We start from the raw sequence: 15237 nt of genomic DNA on the forward strand, positions 1-15237 counted from the left end.
TCAATCACAAGGCTTTTTCCCTGGAAAACCGCCATATAATTTCCCTGTTATATAGAAATACACTGTTGTGCAGTCTAAGATTACAGTTAAATAAATTTTCCCAGCTTGACAATGGCGGTTCCGTACTTGCGTAACTTGTGGCAGCAGAGCATCGATTTTCACGAATTTAACCAGAGGAGGAAAATTTGAGCTTGTAGTTTAATCGTCATTTTCGTACGTTTGGAAGTGGAGACAAACGTAGCCAAGCATTTCTTGCATTTCATTCATAAATCTGCAGCACTTTCATCTTCCCAATGATGAGACGCTCATTTTCCATGACGTCTTTGAATTCTGATTTTAGAATTAAAATCTTAAAATTAAAATTTTACTTCAACTGAAATTGGAATGAAAAAATCAGTTTTAATTTGTTTTTATGTTCTGTAGTTGATTCCAGAATTGGAAACAAGGTGTTCAATAAAAATATGAATTAAAAATCTCAAATTGATGAATTAAAACGATCATGGCATGTGCTCTAAGGAGAGATGAAAGAATTTTAAAATCATAATTCCACCGTCAAGATAGAATCACAAGAAAGAAATTTAGGTTAAAAAATGCGTCGATAATTTCAGAATCGAAATTCTTCCTTGATTCCCATTTCACAAAAAATGAGGATTTGCAGTCTAATCAAACACCCCTTAAAAGATTACATGTTTCATGCATTCAAGGTGTTTAAGCCCATGAACACTTGTTAAAATTCACCTACGTCACGGAATATTAGAAATTAGTGAAATTTTACGTTGAACATAGAACAATAGTGAAAAACTAAAAGGATTTTTGTGCAAGGATGCAAGCAAATAAGTCAGTATGTTTTAAGTTGGCACTGATCTTGTTAAAACCAGTTCTTGAATCCAATAATAAAGCCAAAAGATTCGCTAAACTGGCTGAATCTAATTAGAATCAGGATTTGTTGCTGCAAAAATTTATTATGATGTTTGTAATGTTTTCGAAAATCAAAAGACAAAAAAAAAAATAAAAAAATTAAAACAAAACAAAAATGAATATAGTCTCTACGAAAGATTATAAACAATATATAAATATATAGTATAAAACTTTCATATAGTAATTTGTAGATCAATAAGTAAACGGTAAAAGACTGAAATATGTCAAAAAAGCAAAACAAAAAAGTATGTACACCAACATTTATATGTCTTCATCATAAGAAATCGCTTTTATGAAAATTTTTAGGTCTCTCATATGGTTGTCATAAAATAAAAGATTTGTTGATTTCTCCATCTGAGTTTGGATCGAATGGAGAAATCCTCCGGCAATGATGCATTGTTTAGAGGGAGCTCAAGATGGTCGGAGTATTTGGTAAAACTTTGAGATCGATCCCATCATAGTTTCTCAAATCAGATCATCGTATCCATTGTTCATTGTTTTGGATCAAACTCCCAAATGGCCCAGTGCGATATGCCCAATTCTTCTTCATTGCCTAAAGATGAGGAGGTTAAATTTCTATCTCGAATCCTGCATAGAATTTTATTATATGTGAGCGTACCGTCTGTCCATTGAAGACTGAGAAAGGCTGCCTGTCTCCTTCTCCTTTACGTTTCGGAGAACAGATCATTGACCGGAAAAAATGGCGGGACTCTCGCCGTGCCATCGAAGCCATCGGAACGTGGGAGGGCGGCCGGTTTGATTCCAATTCCGTTCACTGCAAATGGTTAATAAATGTGGGCACTAGAAATTTCTTGAATACTACGGGAATTCAAACTCGTAGAAGGTTAATGTACTTGTAGAGTATTGTGATCTTTGAACATTCTTGTTTGAAAAGCACCAAAATATTTAGTGACAGGAATTGTGTCTTTGGAACGCAGTGTTCCGTGAATGCATCAATTTTTCGGAACACATTCATGGACGACTGCGTTCGAAAGACGCAGAGTTCTTATTGCCAAACTAGCCGATGTTGGATTCATATTCTAGTAGAATAAGGCCGACCAGACCTTTGTGGTCTTAAGACAAACTGGTTCAATTCTCCAGCAGCTTAGTTTTAGGTTTTTTTTTTAATTATATATATATATATATATATATATATATTGTTTTACTTTCTCAATCTCTCTCTCTCTCTCTCTCTCTCTATATATATATATATATATATATATATATATATATATATATATATATATATATATATATATATATATATATATATCCTAAACTACAAATATCTCCATGCATCCCTAGATTCTGAGATTTGGAGGATGATGATCACAATTATTCAGGTTTTTCGCGATGAAAATATTTGATCTTAAAACTTAGAGAGTAATTTTGCAAGAATATAAAACCATTGATTCTTGACCCTTAGAATAACATGATTTAAAGACCAAGCGACTCATAAATGAGGTTTGTGGGCTAAGACATCGGTCAGGGGTGACAAGCAGTAGGATCTGAATGCCCGATCCAAAACTGGATCCATTTATATATATATATATATAAATATATGAGAAGAACATTTAAATAATCAATAATATAAATGAAAATAATGCATGTTAATGACCAATGATTTGCAAAATAAAATGAAAACTAAGTAAGGAATAAGTTAAATCCATTTAAAGTAAGTAGTTTGGATCAGTACCCTACTATAGTAAATGACGAATTGACCCAAGTCTGAATTTACATCGATCTGGTGCAATATTACCCCTAAATAAAGGAAGAAAAATGCCACAATTTCTGCTTTTCTATATTAATAATGTACACATCTGACTTGTTTTCCAACTGGAAAAGTTGGTGCCAAACATGTTAGAGAAAGCGAATTCCTCGGCACGTGGACAGCTTTTCCAACGTAACCAACAAGTCTGCCTACAATTTCTGTCTCGGGATCTTATGAGACCAGAATTCTGGGATGAAGCGGACGTCAACGTGAAGAATCCTGAATTTCAGACTCAATCACGGTGAAATATTTTTAATAGAATCAGATATCTATTTCATTCCACAAAATATTTGCTGTATAAAATTCGAGCAGTCAGATTCATATTAGAAAGATACATACATAAAATAGTGACCAAAATATTGACCCCCCCCCTCTTAATAAAGAAGAGAATATTTGGTGATCGGGATTGGCGTGGGCTGGTCGCCGCTCCCATCGTTTTCCAACCATTCCTCGTTACCCACACTCTATGCAGATAATGGAAAGAGAAAGTCGTACGCAACTTTAAAGAGAAAATTTGTTTATCTGATGTAAAATTTTTCAAAAATGACATTTTGACTTTTATTAAAATTTTGAAACTATATATATATATATATATATAAGTATGTATGGGAGAGAAAATCTTTGTTTTGGCCTTATATGTTTTTTTAAGGATTTTTTTGCATGGGAGAAAGTCCTACAACCGACCAATTTACTTTATCTTTTAATCATTTTTTATTACTTTTTTTATTTAATTATATATATATATATATATATATATATATATAAGAGACTGAGAAAGAGTGTGTGAACTATGACATGAAAAAAAATGTGAGAACTGATACTTATATAATGAAATGTCCGTCACCTTTTTTTTTTTAATCATCTATCATGATGGATATAAGATTTAACCAGGTTCATTACGATGGACTGTTAATAAAAACAAAAGAGAAAATGGTGATGGATATTTTTATCCTATATTAAATAGTATCAATTATCATTTTTTCTCTATGTTTTTTTCTCAATCTTCCATTGTATTAGATGAACAACCCTACTTAAAAGGTTGGGTGACTCCGAATAACTTGAGTTAACATTCGCTCACGAGAGAGATCTTAATCAGACGCACGAAACACAAGGCTTCTTGAAATTGAAACGCTTTAGTAGATACGTATAAAATTAAAAACTCACCACAAGATCCGGATCTACGTTTTCAAGATGAGCCATTAGTATCCCTTCAGTTTCTCAACTGCTGAACGTGCTATCTTGGAGACTTGCTTTCCTATAACTTAAAATTTTCTTTTTTTTTTTTGGTACATAACTTAAAATTTTCCAATTCATCTTGGGACTTGAAATCTTTCAAACCAGTGAAAAGTTTATCGTCACGCCGATCTTCCATCGTTCCCCCATGCGGTTCATGGGAAACAGCACGAAGCAAAAGTCATGTGGTTTAAGAACAAGTGTCTCAAGAGCAAAATGTTGATCGTAGAGTCCTTGCACAGGCGAATGAATAAAATTGACTTGAATCCTGATCTTGACAGTATTGTGTGCACCCGCATTGTAAGCTTATCAGTCCCTCAACTTTCTATTTGTATAACACCATAAAAGTTTACTGTCGCATTAAAGATTGTGAGAAATCTATAAGGACTTAAAAAAAAATGTTAAAGTGTATAGTCTTTTTCGGACTAAAATGAAATATACTAGGAGGAGGGTTGGGATATGTTGAATTAATTTCTAGTCTTTTTTATAAAGAAGCACTATTTTAAAAAATTTCACTCCTTAACAAGCAAATAAATAAATATTTGAAGGCACTTATATGTAAATAAAGAAAAATTTTAAGGTTGATCTGGGAACCACCCACATCAGCCAATATGTGGATCTACCAGTAGGAGTGGAAAATGGCGGTTGGGTTTAATGCTTAAAAGGACGATATTGAAGTCTCTTGTCTCCACAAGAAAAGTCCTCACTTCTGTTCAATAGCTTTTAATTACTTATTATAATTTATTAATAGGACGCAACAAATCAAATGTATATACAACCAAAGCTAATATGATAGATCTAACAATCTTAATAATTTATAAATTACTCTTAATTAAGAGCCTAAGACCCGACTCCACTCATTAAGTAACCGGGCTGGGCTAGGCCAGACATACGGCAGAGCTAAAAATTTATACTTAAAGGGCACTCTAAGTTTAACTTTGAAACTCTAAAAAGCATTCATATGTAAAAAACTGAAAATTAATGAAATTTTTATATATAAATAAGATAAATTTTCTGAGCTGGTGCCAGGGCGCTGATACAATTGCCCGCACCAGCTATAATGTGACTCCACCACTAGAGCAGGCCCAAGCTCTAGTGGGTCTATAAGTGGAACTTCAACCTGGGGGCCATTACAGGCTGGGCATGTGACGAAGGTCTGACCCGTTGGTCAGTCTTATCTGTGATATCGTATGATTGGTCAGGATGACATAAGCGCTTAGCAAAAATACATATATTCGAGTAATTTTCTGATCCATACACACCATATCACCTTCTTCCTAGACAGAAAGTACTCCACAAATTTAAATGATTTGACATTTAGCTTTCCTTTTCGTGACAAGGACCTAACTTCCATATCAAATTTAATGTTGCGCCAGGAGAGTATGTTGCTTTTTCATATTATTACTAAAATCTGTACAAACTACAATGTTTCTATTTTATTCCAGCTAAGCAGCAAATCATAGTACTTCCTTTGTAAAGTCATTTTTCTTTGATCATTTGGCAAAGGAACATACTGTTACTATTCCACAAATTTGACCAAGTAAATTAGTGAAACATTTGTTACTCTGTTCTAAAAATATGTTTGATGTTACTATTACCAACAACTGATTTTATATAATACTTGCCTTGAGCAAGGCGGTAAAGAGTCCCAAACTTACTCTATTCGATAAAGTTGGACGTTGATTTTCATGTTATGCGTTGATTTCCATGTTATGCCGATAACGTAGAAAGGGGTGAGAAACCTCTCTAACTAGAGGAGTATTTTTGTTATTTTGCATTGACATTTTTTGCTCACATTACTTTTTTTTTTGGTACATAAGAGCGGTTTAGAACCGCATCAACTAATTATAGTACCAGATCGAGCTACATCAATCCGATCCTCCTCAATCAATCGATGCAAATGACCAAATGGATTGATAAGAATGGTCACTCCAAAAGATCCTTGAAAAGCCTATGAAGCAAGAAAATCCACAGACATATTAGCTTCTCTATACTTATGACAAAAGACACACTCTCAATCACGTCTCAGCAATTCTTGACAGTGTTTTACTATCTGAAATAAATGATCACGAGGCTGCAGGTCTTTTAGAACCTTGTTCACAGTTAACAAGGAAACAAGGAATCTGATTCTACAATAACTTTACAAAAGCAACGTTCTCATGCCAATTTCAAATCATGAAGAATAGCAATAAGTTCAGCCTTAGTTATATGACCATAACCCGCACGTCAAGTGAAGCCAAATAACCATTCTCCATTATCATTGCGAATTAAACCACTAGCTGCTAAATCTCTTGGATTTGTTCTTGCAATCGCATCAACATTCAACTTAACAAAATCCAAGGGAGGTGACATCCATGCAATGAAGGTTTGAACTTTTCGTTGAGATAATCGAAGTTAGGCCATATAATTTCTGAACTCCTCAATAAAAACAATTATGTGAAATAAACCATCATCAGGTCAAAAAAAAAATTCTTCAAATACAACTCGATTTCGCCATTGCTAAATATACTAATAAGCGAAGCAAAAGAAAATAAACCAAAAAATCATATTGTTAACCAAAAAGCGATGCCTAGAAATATTATTCCTCAACCAAACCTCCAAAGTAGTTGTATTAACTCCAACAATTTAGCTCAATAAAAATAACCAACCTATATAACTTGAGAAGAACTACAATCAAAGGACATGCAAAGTATTGTATTCAAGAACACCACAATGAGGACAAACTGCAATAGTCAAAATATTCTAACCTACACTCGCCTTTATAAAAAATGGGCATTCTACTTAGCCAATAAGGGCATTCTAGTAATTTTACATCAAAACATGTTAACCAGGCTTAACCGTACCTAGATCACAAAATTTCGTAAAAGTTGAAACAACAGAGAATAATGGGGCTAGATTTGAAAAATTACCTACTAAAGTTGGCAGGGAAACAATTTTTACCCATAAGCATCATGTTTTTTACAATGGGACTAAAAAGTGCCTGGAACGAGCCCTTCATACTTCAAATCGTGTTTCAGCAGCCGATACGGAGTATGTAATATGGGTCAATCTCGCGTGTCGCTTTTTAATTGGGAAAAGCGATGCGGGCCAAAACCATGTTCAAAATACTGCCTGCGGAAAGTGCAGAAGGTTTAGGATATTGCATTTAAGTATTTCATATTTCGTTAATAAATTTACTTACTTTCCCCCAAAACGTTTTTGTTCGTAAATTCAGCCGGTTTAATCGTAACAGCCCTAGAGTTGCAAATAGACCAACAGATACCCTGGGATATGTAATCCCGGAAACGATCATTAGACTATTCATGAACTAGTTGCAGTTTCTATGACAGTTATATTCTTTACTCAAACACGCCCACAGGAAAAAAAAAATCATGGTTTTTTTTTTTATGAGCAAATGTTATGGAATTTATGAAATTGAATTTTGCAATAAAGATTGCGTGTCCCCAAAAATGTTAAAATCTTTATACTTTCTCATATGTGATCGAGCTCGGGCTCGACTTGACTCCCATTTTACTCGGCTCGAGTTTAAATCGCGCGTCACAATATCAGCTTGAGCTCGACTCAACTTGACTCTCATTTTACTCACCTCGAGTTTGAATCGCGCGTCACAATATCAGCTTGAGTTCGACTCGTGTTGGAGCTCGACTCGACTCGTGGTCGACTCGTTTAACATGTTCGTCTAAGCAGTCGAGCTTCCGGCTTTTCCACAGGCATCAACTACAGCGCCACCAGCCAACAGAACACCTTCGTCTGCCGATCCAGCTTCCCACAGTCACCAACTGCAGCACCACTACACAACACCTTCCTTTTCGTTTTTCTTCTCAGACGGCAGATCCCGACGGATTCCATCCTTCTAAAAAGGTGTGACAAAACATTCTGAGCATTTCTCTCTCTCTCAATCTAAAACTCTCACTGAGGATCAGAAACGGAACCCTAGCTCAGAGAGAGGTTTTAGGGTTTCTGAAACCTTCGCTCAGGGCAAAGGTGAACGAGAGCGAGGGTTGCCCTCACTCACAGAGCAAGGGTTTCGATTGAGGGTGACAACTGAGTGAGGGCGAAACCCTCTGAATCCTCGCTCTAAGCAACCAAGGGTGAAACCCTCACTTTCTTGGTGGGTTTCTCTCGAGCAAAGGTGAAACCCACCCTCGCTCAGATAGAAAGAGGCTTCCGTCGCTCTGAGCGAGGCCCTTAGAGCAAGGAAAGAAAAGTGGACAAAGATTAAAAGAGAGTGAGGAGAGAGAGAGAAGAAGCAGTGGAATGAAAAACAGGAGACAAGAATTGTTTGGAAGGTCAATACAGTTTTTTATGCTGTCAAGTCGAGACAACTCAAACTCATTGCTTCGATTTTTAAGTTCGAGCTCGATTCGTTTGGTCGACAAGTCGGGCTCGAGCTGGGTTTAGTCAAGCAAGTTTGTTTAGAGCCCTAGTTGGCTCCACTTAAAGATGTTAAATATATGGATCTAAACTCTTCCTTCAAGCAAGTTTTTGGTTATTTTACATGTCCCATCTACATTGTCAAGATTTTTTATTTATTTAAACAATGTTTTCAGGTTCCGTCAGAAGAAGCAAAGCGAGAATTTTTTTTTTACGAGGTTTCGTCATCACTAAATAAAAAAAAAGGGAAAATATTACTGATATAATATACAGGCCAACATGGGGAGCTTGTTAAGATTGGTCAATTGTTCGTGCAATAAAAGCTAGATATGTGGTTTTTTTTAGTTGCGTTAAAACTTCTTATATGTTTGATTTTATTATGGTGAAATGAAAAAGTGTCATGACTCATGACCTCGGTTTAAAAAAACAAAAGTTATTTGGTTTGTTGAATGAGCTCTTTACGAAACGAAGGAAGCGATTGGCCTGAAAAAGAAGTGGGGACTTTTTTAAAAATTATATAAAAGTATAGTCACGTTAAGTTGCCGATAGGCGTGTCAACAGCTAGCCTGGTTACCGGTCGTTCCGGTTTCCTCTGGGCACCCGGCGCGCGAAACCCCCCCGCGCCCGTACAGTTCCACAGTGTTCGTCCATTTAAAATGAGGTCATCTAACCGGTAGGCCGCCGGTTAGCAGGTGGCCTCCTTCTTCCTCCCATCGTCGCTGCTTCTCCTCCCCTTCGTATTGCTTTTTACTTGCGATTTTTTCCATCGGTTTTCTCTACTGGGCTTCCATAAATTATGCGAGTCGGAGGTTCAGACACTATGCAGTTGATAGGTTTTGGTTTTTTCTCCTTCTTTTTGGCAATTTTTGATGGATTGTGAGCGATTTTTCATGTGAAGATGTTCGTCGCCTTTCGTCTTCCAGGGTTTTGATCTTTAGGGGGTTTTCTGTTCATGGTCTTCTGAATTGGTCTGGATGGCTCGGAGATAAGGTTCGTGCTTGTGGGCTCATAAGGATGTTGGCGTACGCCTTGGCCCTGTTTCTTCTAGGACAACTGTTCTGCTCCCTTGCGAACGGGTACCGAGGTTGCGATGATGGCCATCGGATTTCGTGGTGGAGGCCGCGGGCGTGCGGTCCAGGTTGGAGGAATGGTGAAGACAGCATCTTGTTCTGCAGGGAGCTGGAATTTTTGCTCAGAAATGGGTGTTTCTCCAGTTCGGAGATGGAGGAATGGTGGAGGCTTGGCCAAGACTGCTGCGGTTTCAGCGGTTCAAACCCTAGAGGTGAGCTCAAACTTCTCACTTTTTCTTCTTAGTCGGAATTTTATCGCCGTTCTAATGAATTGGAGCTCTGTTTGGGAGTGTGAAGTCTGCGAGATGTGTCCTTTCTCCTGGCCCTTTCTAATTTGACGATATTTATTTGCAATTACATTCTGAATGGGATGAGATCTTATGTAAATTTATTTAATAGAGATGGGGAATTGTAATCTTATCATTGACAAGGACCGATTGACGTTCAAATACAATTGGTTTTGTGTAATTATAGTGTAAAGCCATGGATTTGTTTCGCAGACCTGGTTTGGGATTCGATTTTTCATGAGAATTTTTGGTGAACAGCTTTATAGAGTGAACCGTTGGATTTGTTTCACTAACATGGTCTGGGATTCGTTTTTTTGTCGGAATTTTGTGGCTAGTAGCTATTTTTGTTGCGGTTACAGTGACCAATTTTGAGATCATAGAAGATGGGGCTTCGAGAAAAGATTGGGCGCAGGAACAAGATCTTTTACTATGTCCACTGTCATTCTTTAGCTGTAGTTTTCATTTTTGAGTTTCTGTCTTTCTGAAGCATATTATTAGCGACTGGAAACTGTAGCTACGGTGAGTGTGTGTCTTCTGGTGCATAACTAATTTTTTTGTTTTGTCAAATTTTCTCGTTCAGGGAATGTTGCTCGGATAGTAGCACGAAAGGAATTACTGTTTTCAAGGAATGAAGGATTTCATCGCAGTAATCTTGAGAATGTTGATACTGCAGAGGTAAAGCACTCTGACGTGAAGACAGTGGCCGCTGCTGTATCTGGAATATTCTTGTTATCTTGCAGTATTCTGTGTCCTTGCCTGCGTGCTAAAAGGAAAGATGCACACACTGTTCTCCCCAAAGATCATTCAAGTGAGTATTCCTACGCTTTTTTTTTTAGCCAGATATGAGCTGCTATTTGAATTTTCCATTTACTAGTGAAATCTGAGGTTATGTGAATGTGTTTACCTGTTTGTAAAATGTTGCATTGAGATCGACGAAGATACCTGATTGATTCTAACCCTTAAGTGAAATCTGAGGTTATGTGAATGTGTTATGCTGCATTGAGATCTAAGAAGATTCCTGATTGCAATGTTATCCGTATCGTACGATACGTATCGTATAGGTCGAAGAAACCTATACGATACACGATATGCTTGCGTATCGTACGTGTATCGCCCGTATCGTGCGATACGGGGGCCGTATCGTACGATACGGGCGATACACCCCCGTATCATACGATATGGGAGAAAACACAAAATTCTTTATTTTTTCAAAGTTTAAACACTCCTCCCTCTCTCTCTTCTCGTATTTAAAGACTCGAATAGAAGTAGGAATGAGAGATTTTGCACATTTTCATAAAAAATGACCAAGGATTCATCAATTTGGGAAATATTATTGTTGAATCATGAAAGATGATAACTATATGTTTTGAACTTATAAAATTGTGATGTAATCTAAGTCCTAAAACTCCAAGTCCTAAGACTCTAAGTCCTAAGATTCTATAAAATTTTCAAGTTTAAAATTGTGATGGATGCTTATATGTTATTCTTGAAGATTTGATTTCTTATTTTTGAATGTGTCGTTGATACACATGAATGTGCCTTATGTATGATGATCTTTTTTATATTTGAATACATTTTTCTTGATTTCTGATTTTTTGTTCATTTTTTCAGATTTTTAATGATTTTTTTCTATTTTTTTATTTTTAAATATTTTTTAAAATTAAAAAAATTAATTTTACGATACGCTACGCTACGTTTGCGATACGTTACGATACGGCGTATAGGTCGGCCTGACCGATACGCGATACGCTACGCCTTTTATAACATTGCTTGATTGATTCTAACCCTTAATCCGTGCATGTCAATTTTTTCTTTTGTGCAGTAAATCTTAGGCATATAGAAAAAGCATTTCATTTTACCATGTAATTGCTGTAATTTGAAAGTTTGAAGTATATAATACTATGCATTTGCTAAAGCTTCTAAATGTTGCACAATAAATGTATGCTTGTCTGAAAAATTGGTGCTTGGTTAGACAGATGGCTGACCTTTTTCTGTTAGTTCAATGAACATTTTGTGTGGTGCTTAGTCTACTAGGAAATACATATCCTTCCTGACCTGTCCAATCAACTTAAATCTCGTCTTGACTGGCTTGATGTTCTTATTTGTACTATGGTCTGACAACCTTTCGAACCTTGAGGGTTACAGAACTAGTATTTTTCTTCTTGCAGATTTAAGAGGTTGAAGACTACAGTAGAACCCCAAGCTTAGATGATCAGAGCATCAAACCTTGTCTATTCAGACAGGGCTGGGATAACTGACAAACAAGAGATTATAAGTTCTAATTTTACTGAAAAATAGATATGAAGCAAGCTGAAGTTAATTTTCTTCGCTGTACAAAGAGAAATGATTGAGACTCACATCAAAGTGCCTTTTCATGCCAACTTTTTATAGACCAAGTTTCCACCATTACTGTCATAGTTCCTTCTTCAGTGCTTCCACTCTGTTTTTCTTACTTCAAAAACATTCGTGAGGATTTTCACGAGATCTGCTGGTGCTATGGCAACTTAATAAACCATGATATTCTTATTGCAGCCTGTGCCTTTTAAGCTGATATTTGTAGAAACTGATGATTGTGTCGTCTGCTTTGAAATCAGCTTCTTTTGACTCAAATTATAGAGCTGAACGTACACCAGGAAGCCCACTTCGTGCACCTCCAAGCCCACTTCGATTCTCACGCACTCCAGAATTGAGCAGGGTTGGATCAATACGTTTCAGCATCGGCCAGATTATCAGAGCTACTAATAATTTTGCTCCAACAATGAAGATTGGTGAAGGTGGTTCTGCAACTGTATATAAAGGTGTGCTGGAAGATGGCCGGGTTGTAGCTGTTAAACGAGCAAAGCAGGTTTGTTAAATTATTATCTATAAAATAGTTGCTGGTATGTCTCATGAGAGCATTAATAGATGAGATTAATGTTCTGACTTCTTAGAAGTTGGAATATTTTTCTATTTGCTCCTTTCAATTGGCCAGCTGGCCTGATATGGATTCTGTCAAGGGATGTTTCCCAAGTTTGGAATGTTTGTCCTCCTTCTGTCCTTCACCTAGAAGGGCTTAAGTTTGTCCTTCTAGCCAGTACCTGTTGACTTTTCTTTCCTTTCTTCCGTTCTTTCCTTTGAACTCAAAACTTTTTTTTTTTTTCAGGCATCAGTACCAAGTTAATTGTAGTTTGATATTTTTGAGTATGTAGTTAACTTTGGACTGATTGCCTGAGGTGTATTTGCTTTTCTCATGCTACCATGGATGCTTGTTGCTTGTAGAGATCTTTACACTTTCTGTAGTTTGATGCTGACCTACTTTCAGAATGTTACTTAGTTGCTCATTCTTCTGGATGTTTATGCAGGGAACATTTGAGACTCTACAGAAAGAATTCAGTACTGAGATAGAGACCCTAACAAATGTTGAGCACCGTAGTCTTGTGAAGTTGATTGGCTTCGTAGACGAGGATAACGAGAGCATTATTGTTTCCGAGTATGTTCCAAATGGTACTCTCCGGGAGCATCTGGATGGTAAGATTCATAGTTTTTCTATGAAGAACTTTATGGCCTGAAATCACAGGTTTATTTGCAATTCTCTGCAGGTCTGAATGGAAAATCTTTGGATTTTGCTCAGAGACTAGAAATTTCCATTGATATTGCTCATGCGCTCACTTATCTTCATGTGTACTCAGGTAAGAGAATCCAGGATTAGTCTGAGACACAATCCAATTAAACTTGGGCAGCGTTTCTTTTACTATTGGATGCCATTTCCATGATGAAAGCATAGATGTTTCAGTAAAGCAAGTTCCCGCGACCGGGATGGGAATCTTTATGATTTTTTCCGTTTGCTTTAATTGATGCTTGTAATCTATTGATACTATAGAATTGGTCAAAGTGATTTGAAGTAGCGAACACATCCTCTGCACCCGTGTATGTGTTTTCTATCAGACCATAGTTGCAGCTCAAGCTTTGCTTGTTTTTGTTCACCAAACAGGTAAACCCATCATCCACTGTGACATCAAGTCATCAAACATTTTGCTGACTGAGAACTTGCGCGCTAAGGTGGCAGACTTTGGATTTGCAAGAGCAGGTCCAACAAATGAAGATGAAACTCACATATCCACCAAGGTAAAAGGAACAGCTGGCTACCTGGATCCTGAGTACGTGAAAACTTATAGGCTGACAACAAAGAGTGATGTCTTTTCTTATGGAATTTTGCTCCTTGAGATCTTCTCTGGACGCCGGCCTGTGGAAGTCAATAGACCTGCAAATGAGAGGATCACTGTGAGATGGGTAAGTCATGGTCCTGAATATAAACCATATCCACTTAACTAACTTAGCTGTTGAATTTTGAAGAAAAAATTAGAAGACATGCCTAATAGTTTGCAAGAACGTAAGTCACATCTAGACTTTTCAACTCTGAAACACTTAATCAACTTTTTGCCTACCTAAGTTACCACAGTTTAACTGTTGTTTTATGGACCGTTCTTTGATGTATTGAAATCAATTATATGTTTCTTGTTTTTCTTTAAATATTGTATCTATTTTTGCGACTATTACCAAAACTTTTAAGTATTTAGATGCTCTTTTTAAAATTTCCCTTGATTTTTTTGTTTCATAATTGAACAAGTGGGGTGCCTGCTGCAGGCCTTTCAATTGTTTAATGAAAAGAAGTTGCTAGACATTCTGGATCCGTCGCTCGAGTCCCCAGGACCGGAGATATTACATGGTTTGTTTCGTTTGGCATTTAATTGTGCCGCTCCTATTAGATCCGACAGACCCACTATGAAAGAAGCACAGGAAGAATTGTGGTCTATAAGAAAAGAATATCACAAGATGCTGAGATCAATGTGATATTCTATGTAATTAGTTTCTTTCTTTCTCTTTCCCCATATTGTATTTTCTGTTTGTACTTGAGGATAGACAGAGTTTGTTGTACTATGCCGATCCCGATCGTGAAGTAAATTTATCTGCCTGCTACTTTCAGTATTTATTTCTAGGCTCTCCCTCAGCCTGGCTGTACCCTGGAACGAGGCACCTTCCCTCTCTCTCTCGGTTGAATTCATCTTATTGTTGACCAGAATCTGAATTTGATTTGGGCATTGGTAAAGTAATGGAGTTCGGAGTTTGTACACAGTTTTGGAGTTGCTGCTTCCGGATGTGAAAATTTATCTAAACTGGGTACAGAATCTAGCCTGGCATTCAGATAGTGCGAATTCGATCAGACGTTCGAAAGATCGACTTCGGAATGATGGGAGCAGGTTGCCTTTTTATTTACAGCCTTGTTTTTTTTTTTTAAGGGTAAATTTATCATTCGATTTTTTGTGGTTTTGGAACTTTTACCGTTTTCACCTTATAAGGTGGCCGACACGGCAGTCTAACAGGCTCGTGACAGCCAGAGGCCTGATCGTGCCTGTCATCTCAGAGCACCTGGGAGTAGGTCAATGTCATATATGGTTGATCAACAGAAGGTTGTTGAGGCAGAGTTGAAAGGTGTGCCTGATCAAATAAATAATCTTGCAGTTTTTTGACAAAGCCACTGTTTGGATCAAAATTTTACCAAATTACAGGAAGTGGTTGTCTTACCCAAACTTGGTTAAAAATGTCG

General features: G+C 36.9%; 1 protein-coding gene across 1 annotated transcript; it reads left to right on the top strand.

Annotated features, from left to right (window-relative positions):
- The first annotated feature begins 8969 nt into the window (after positions 1 to 8969).
- Positions 8970 to 14622, top strand: LOC116250702 (calmodulin-binding receptor-like cytoplasmic kinase 3). The gene is made up of 8 exons (XM_050076894.1): positions 8970 to 9129; positions 9220 to 9578; positions 10234 to 10461; positions 12248 to 12498; positions 12995 to 13160; positions 13232 to 13321; positions 13624 to 13922; positions 14277 to 14622. Exons 2-8 carry the CDS (start codon positions 9311 to 9313, stop codon positions 14481 to 14483), a joined length of 1509 nt encoding a protein of 502 aa, XP_049932851.1. The 5' UTR covers positions 8970 to 9129; positions 9220 to 9310; the 3' UTR covers positions 14484 to 14622.
- The last annotated feature ends 615 nt before the right edge of the window (positions 14623 to 15237 follow it).

Source organism: Nymphaea colorata, chromosome 3, assembly GCF_008831285.2.
Source record: "Nymphaea colorata isolate Beijing-Zhang1983 chromosome 3, ASM883128v2, whole genome shotgun sequence".
Classification (NCBI taxonomy): Eukaryota; Viridiplantae; Streptophyta; class Magnoliopsida; order Nymphaeales; family Nymphaeaceae; genus Nymphaea; species Nymphaea colorata.

Bases quoted from the DNA above. Each gene is read 5' to 3' on its own strand.
- LOC116250702 (XM_050076894.1), top strand. From the start codon at position 9,311: ATGTTGGCGTACGCCTTGGCCCTGTTTCTTCTAGGACAACTGTTCTGC. The intron at 12,499-12,994 runs GTTTGTTAAATT...ATGTTTATGCAG, and splicing joins CTGTTAAACGAGCAAAGCAG to GGAACATTTGAGACTCTACA. The intron at 13,923-14,276 runs GTAAGTCATGGT...TGCCTGCTGCAG, and splicing joins AGAGGATCACTGTGAGATGG to GCCTTTCAATTGTTTAATGA.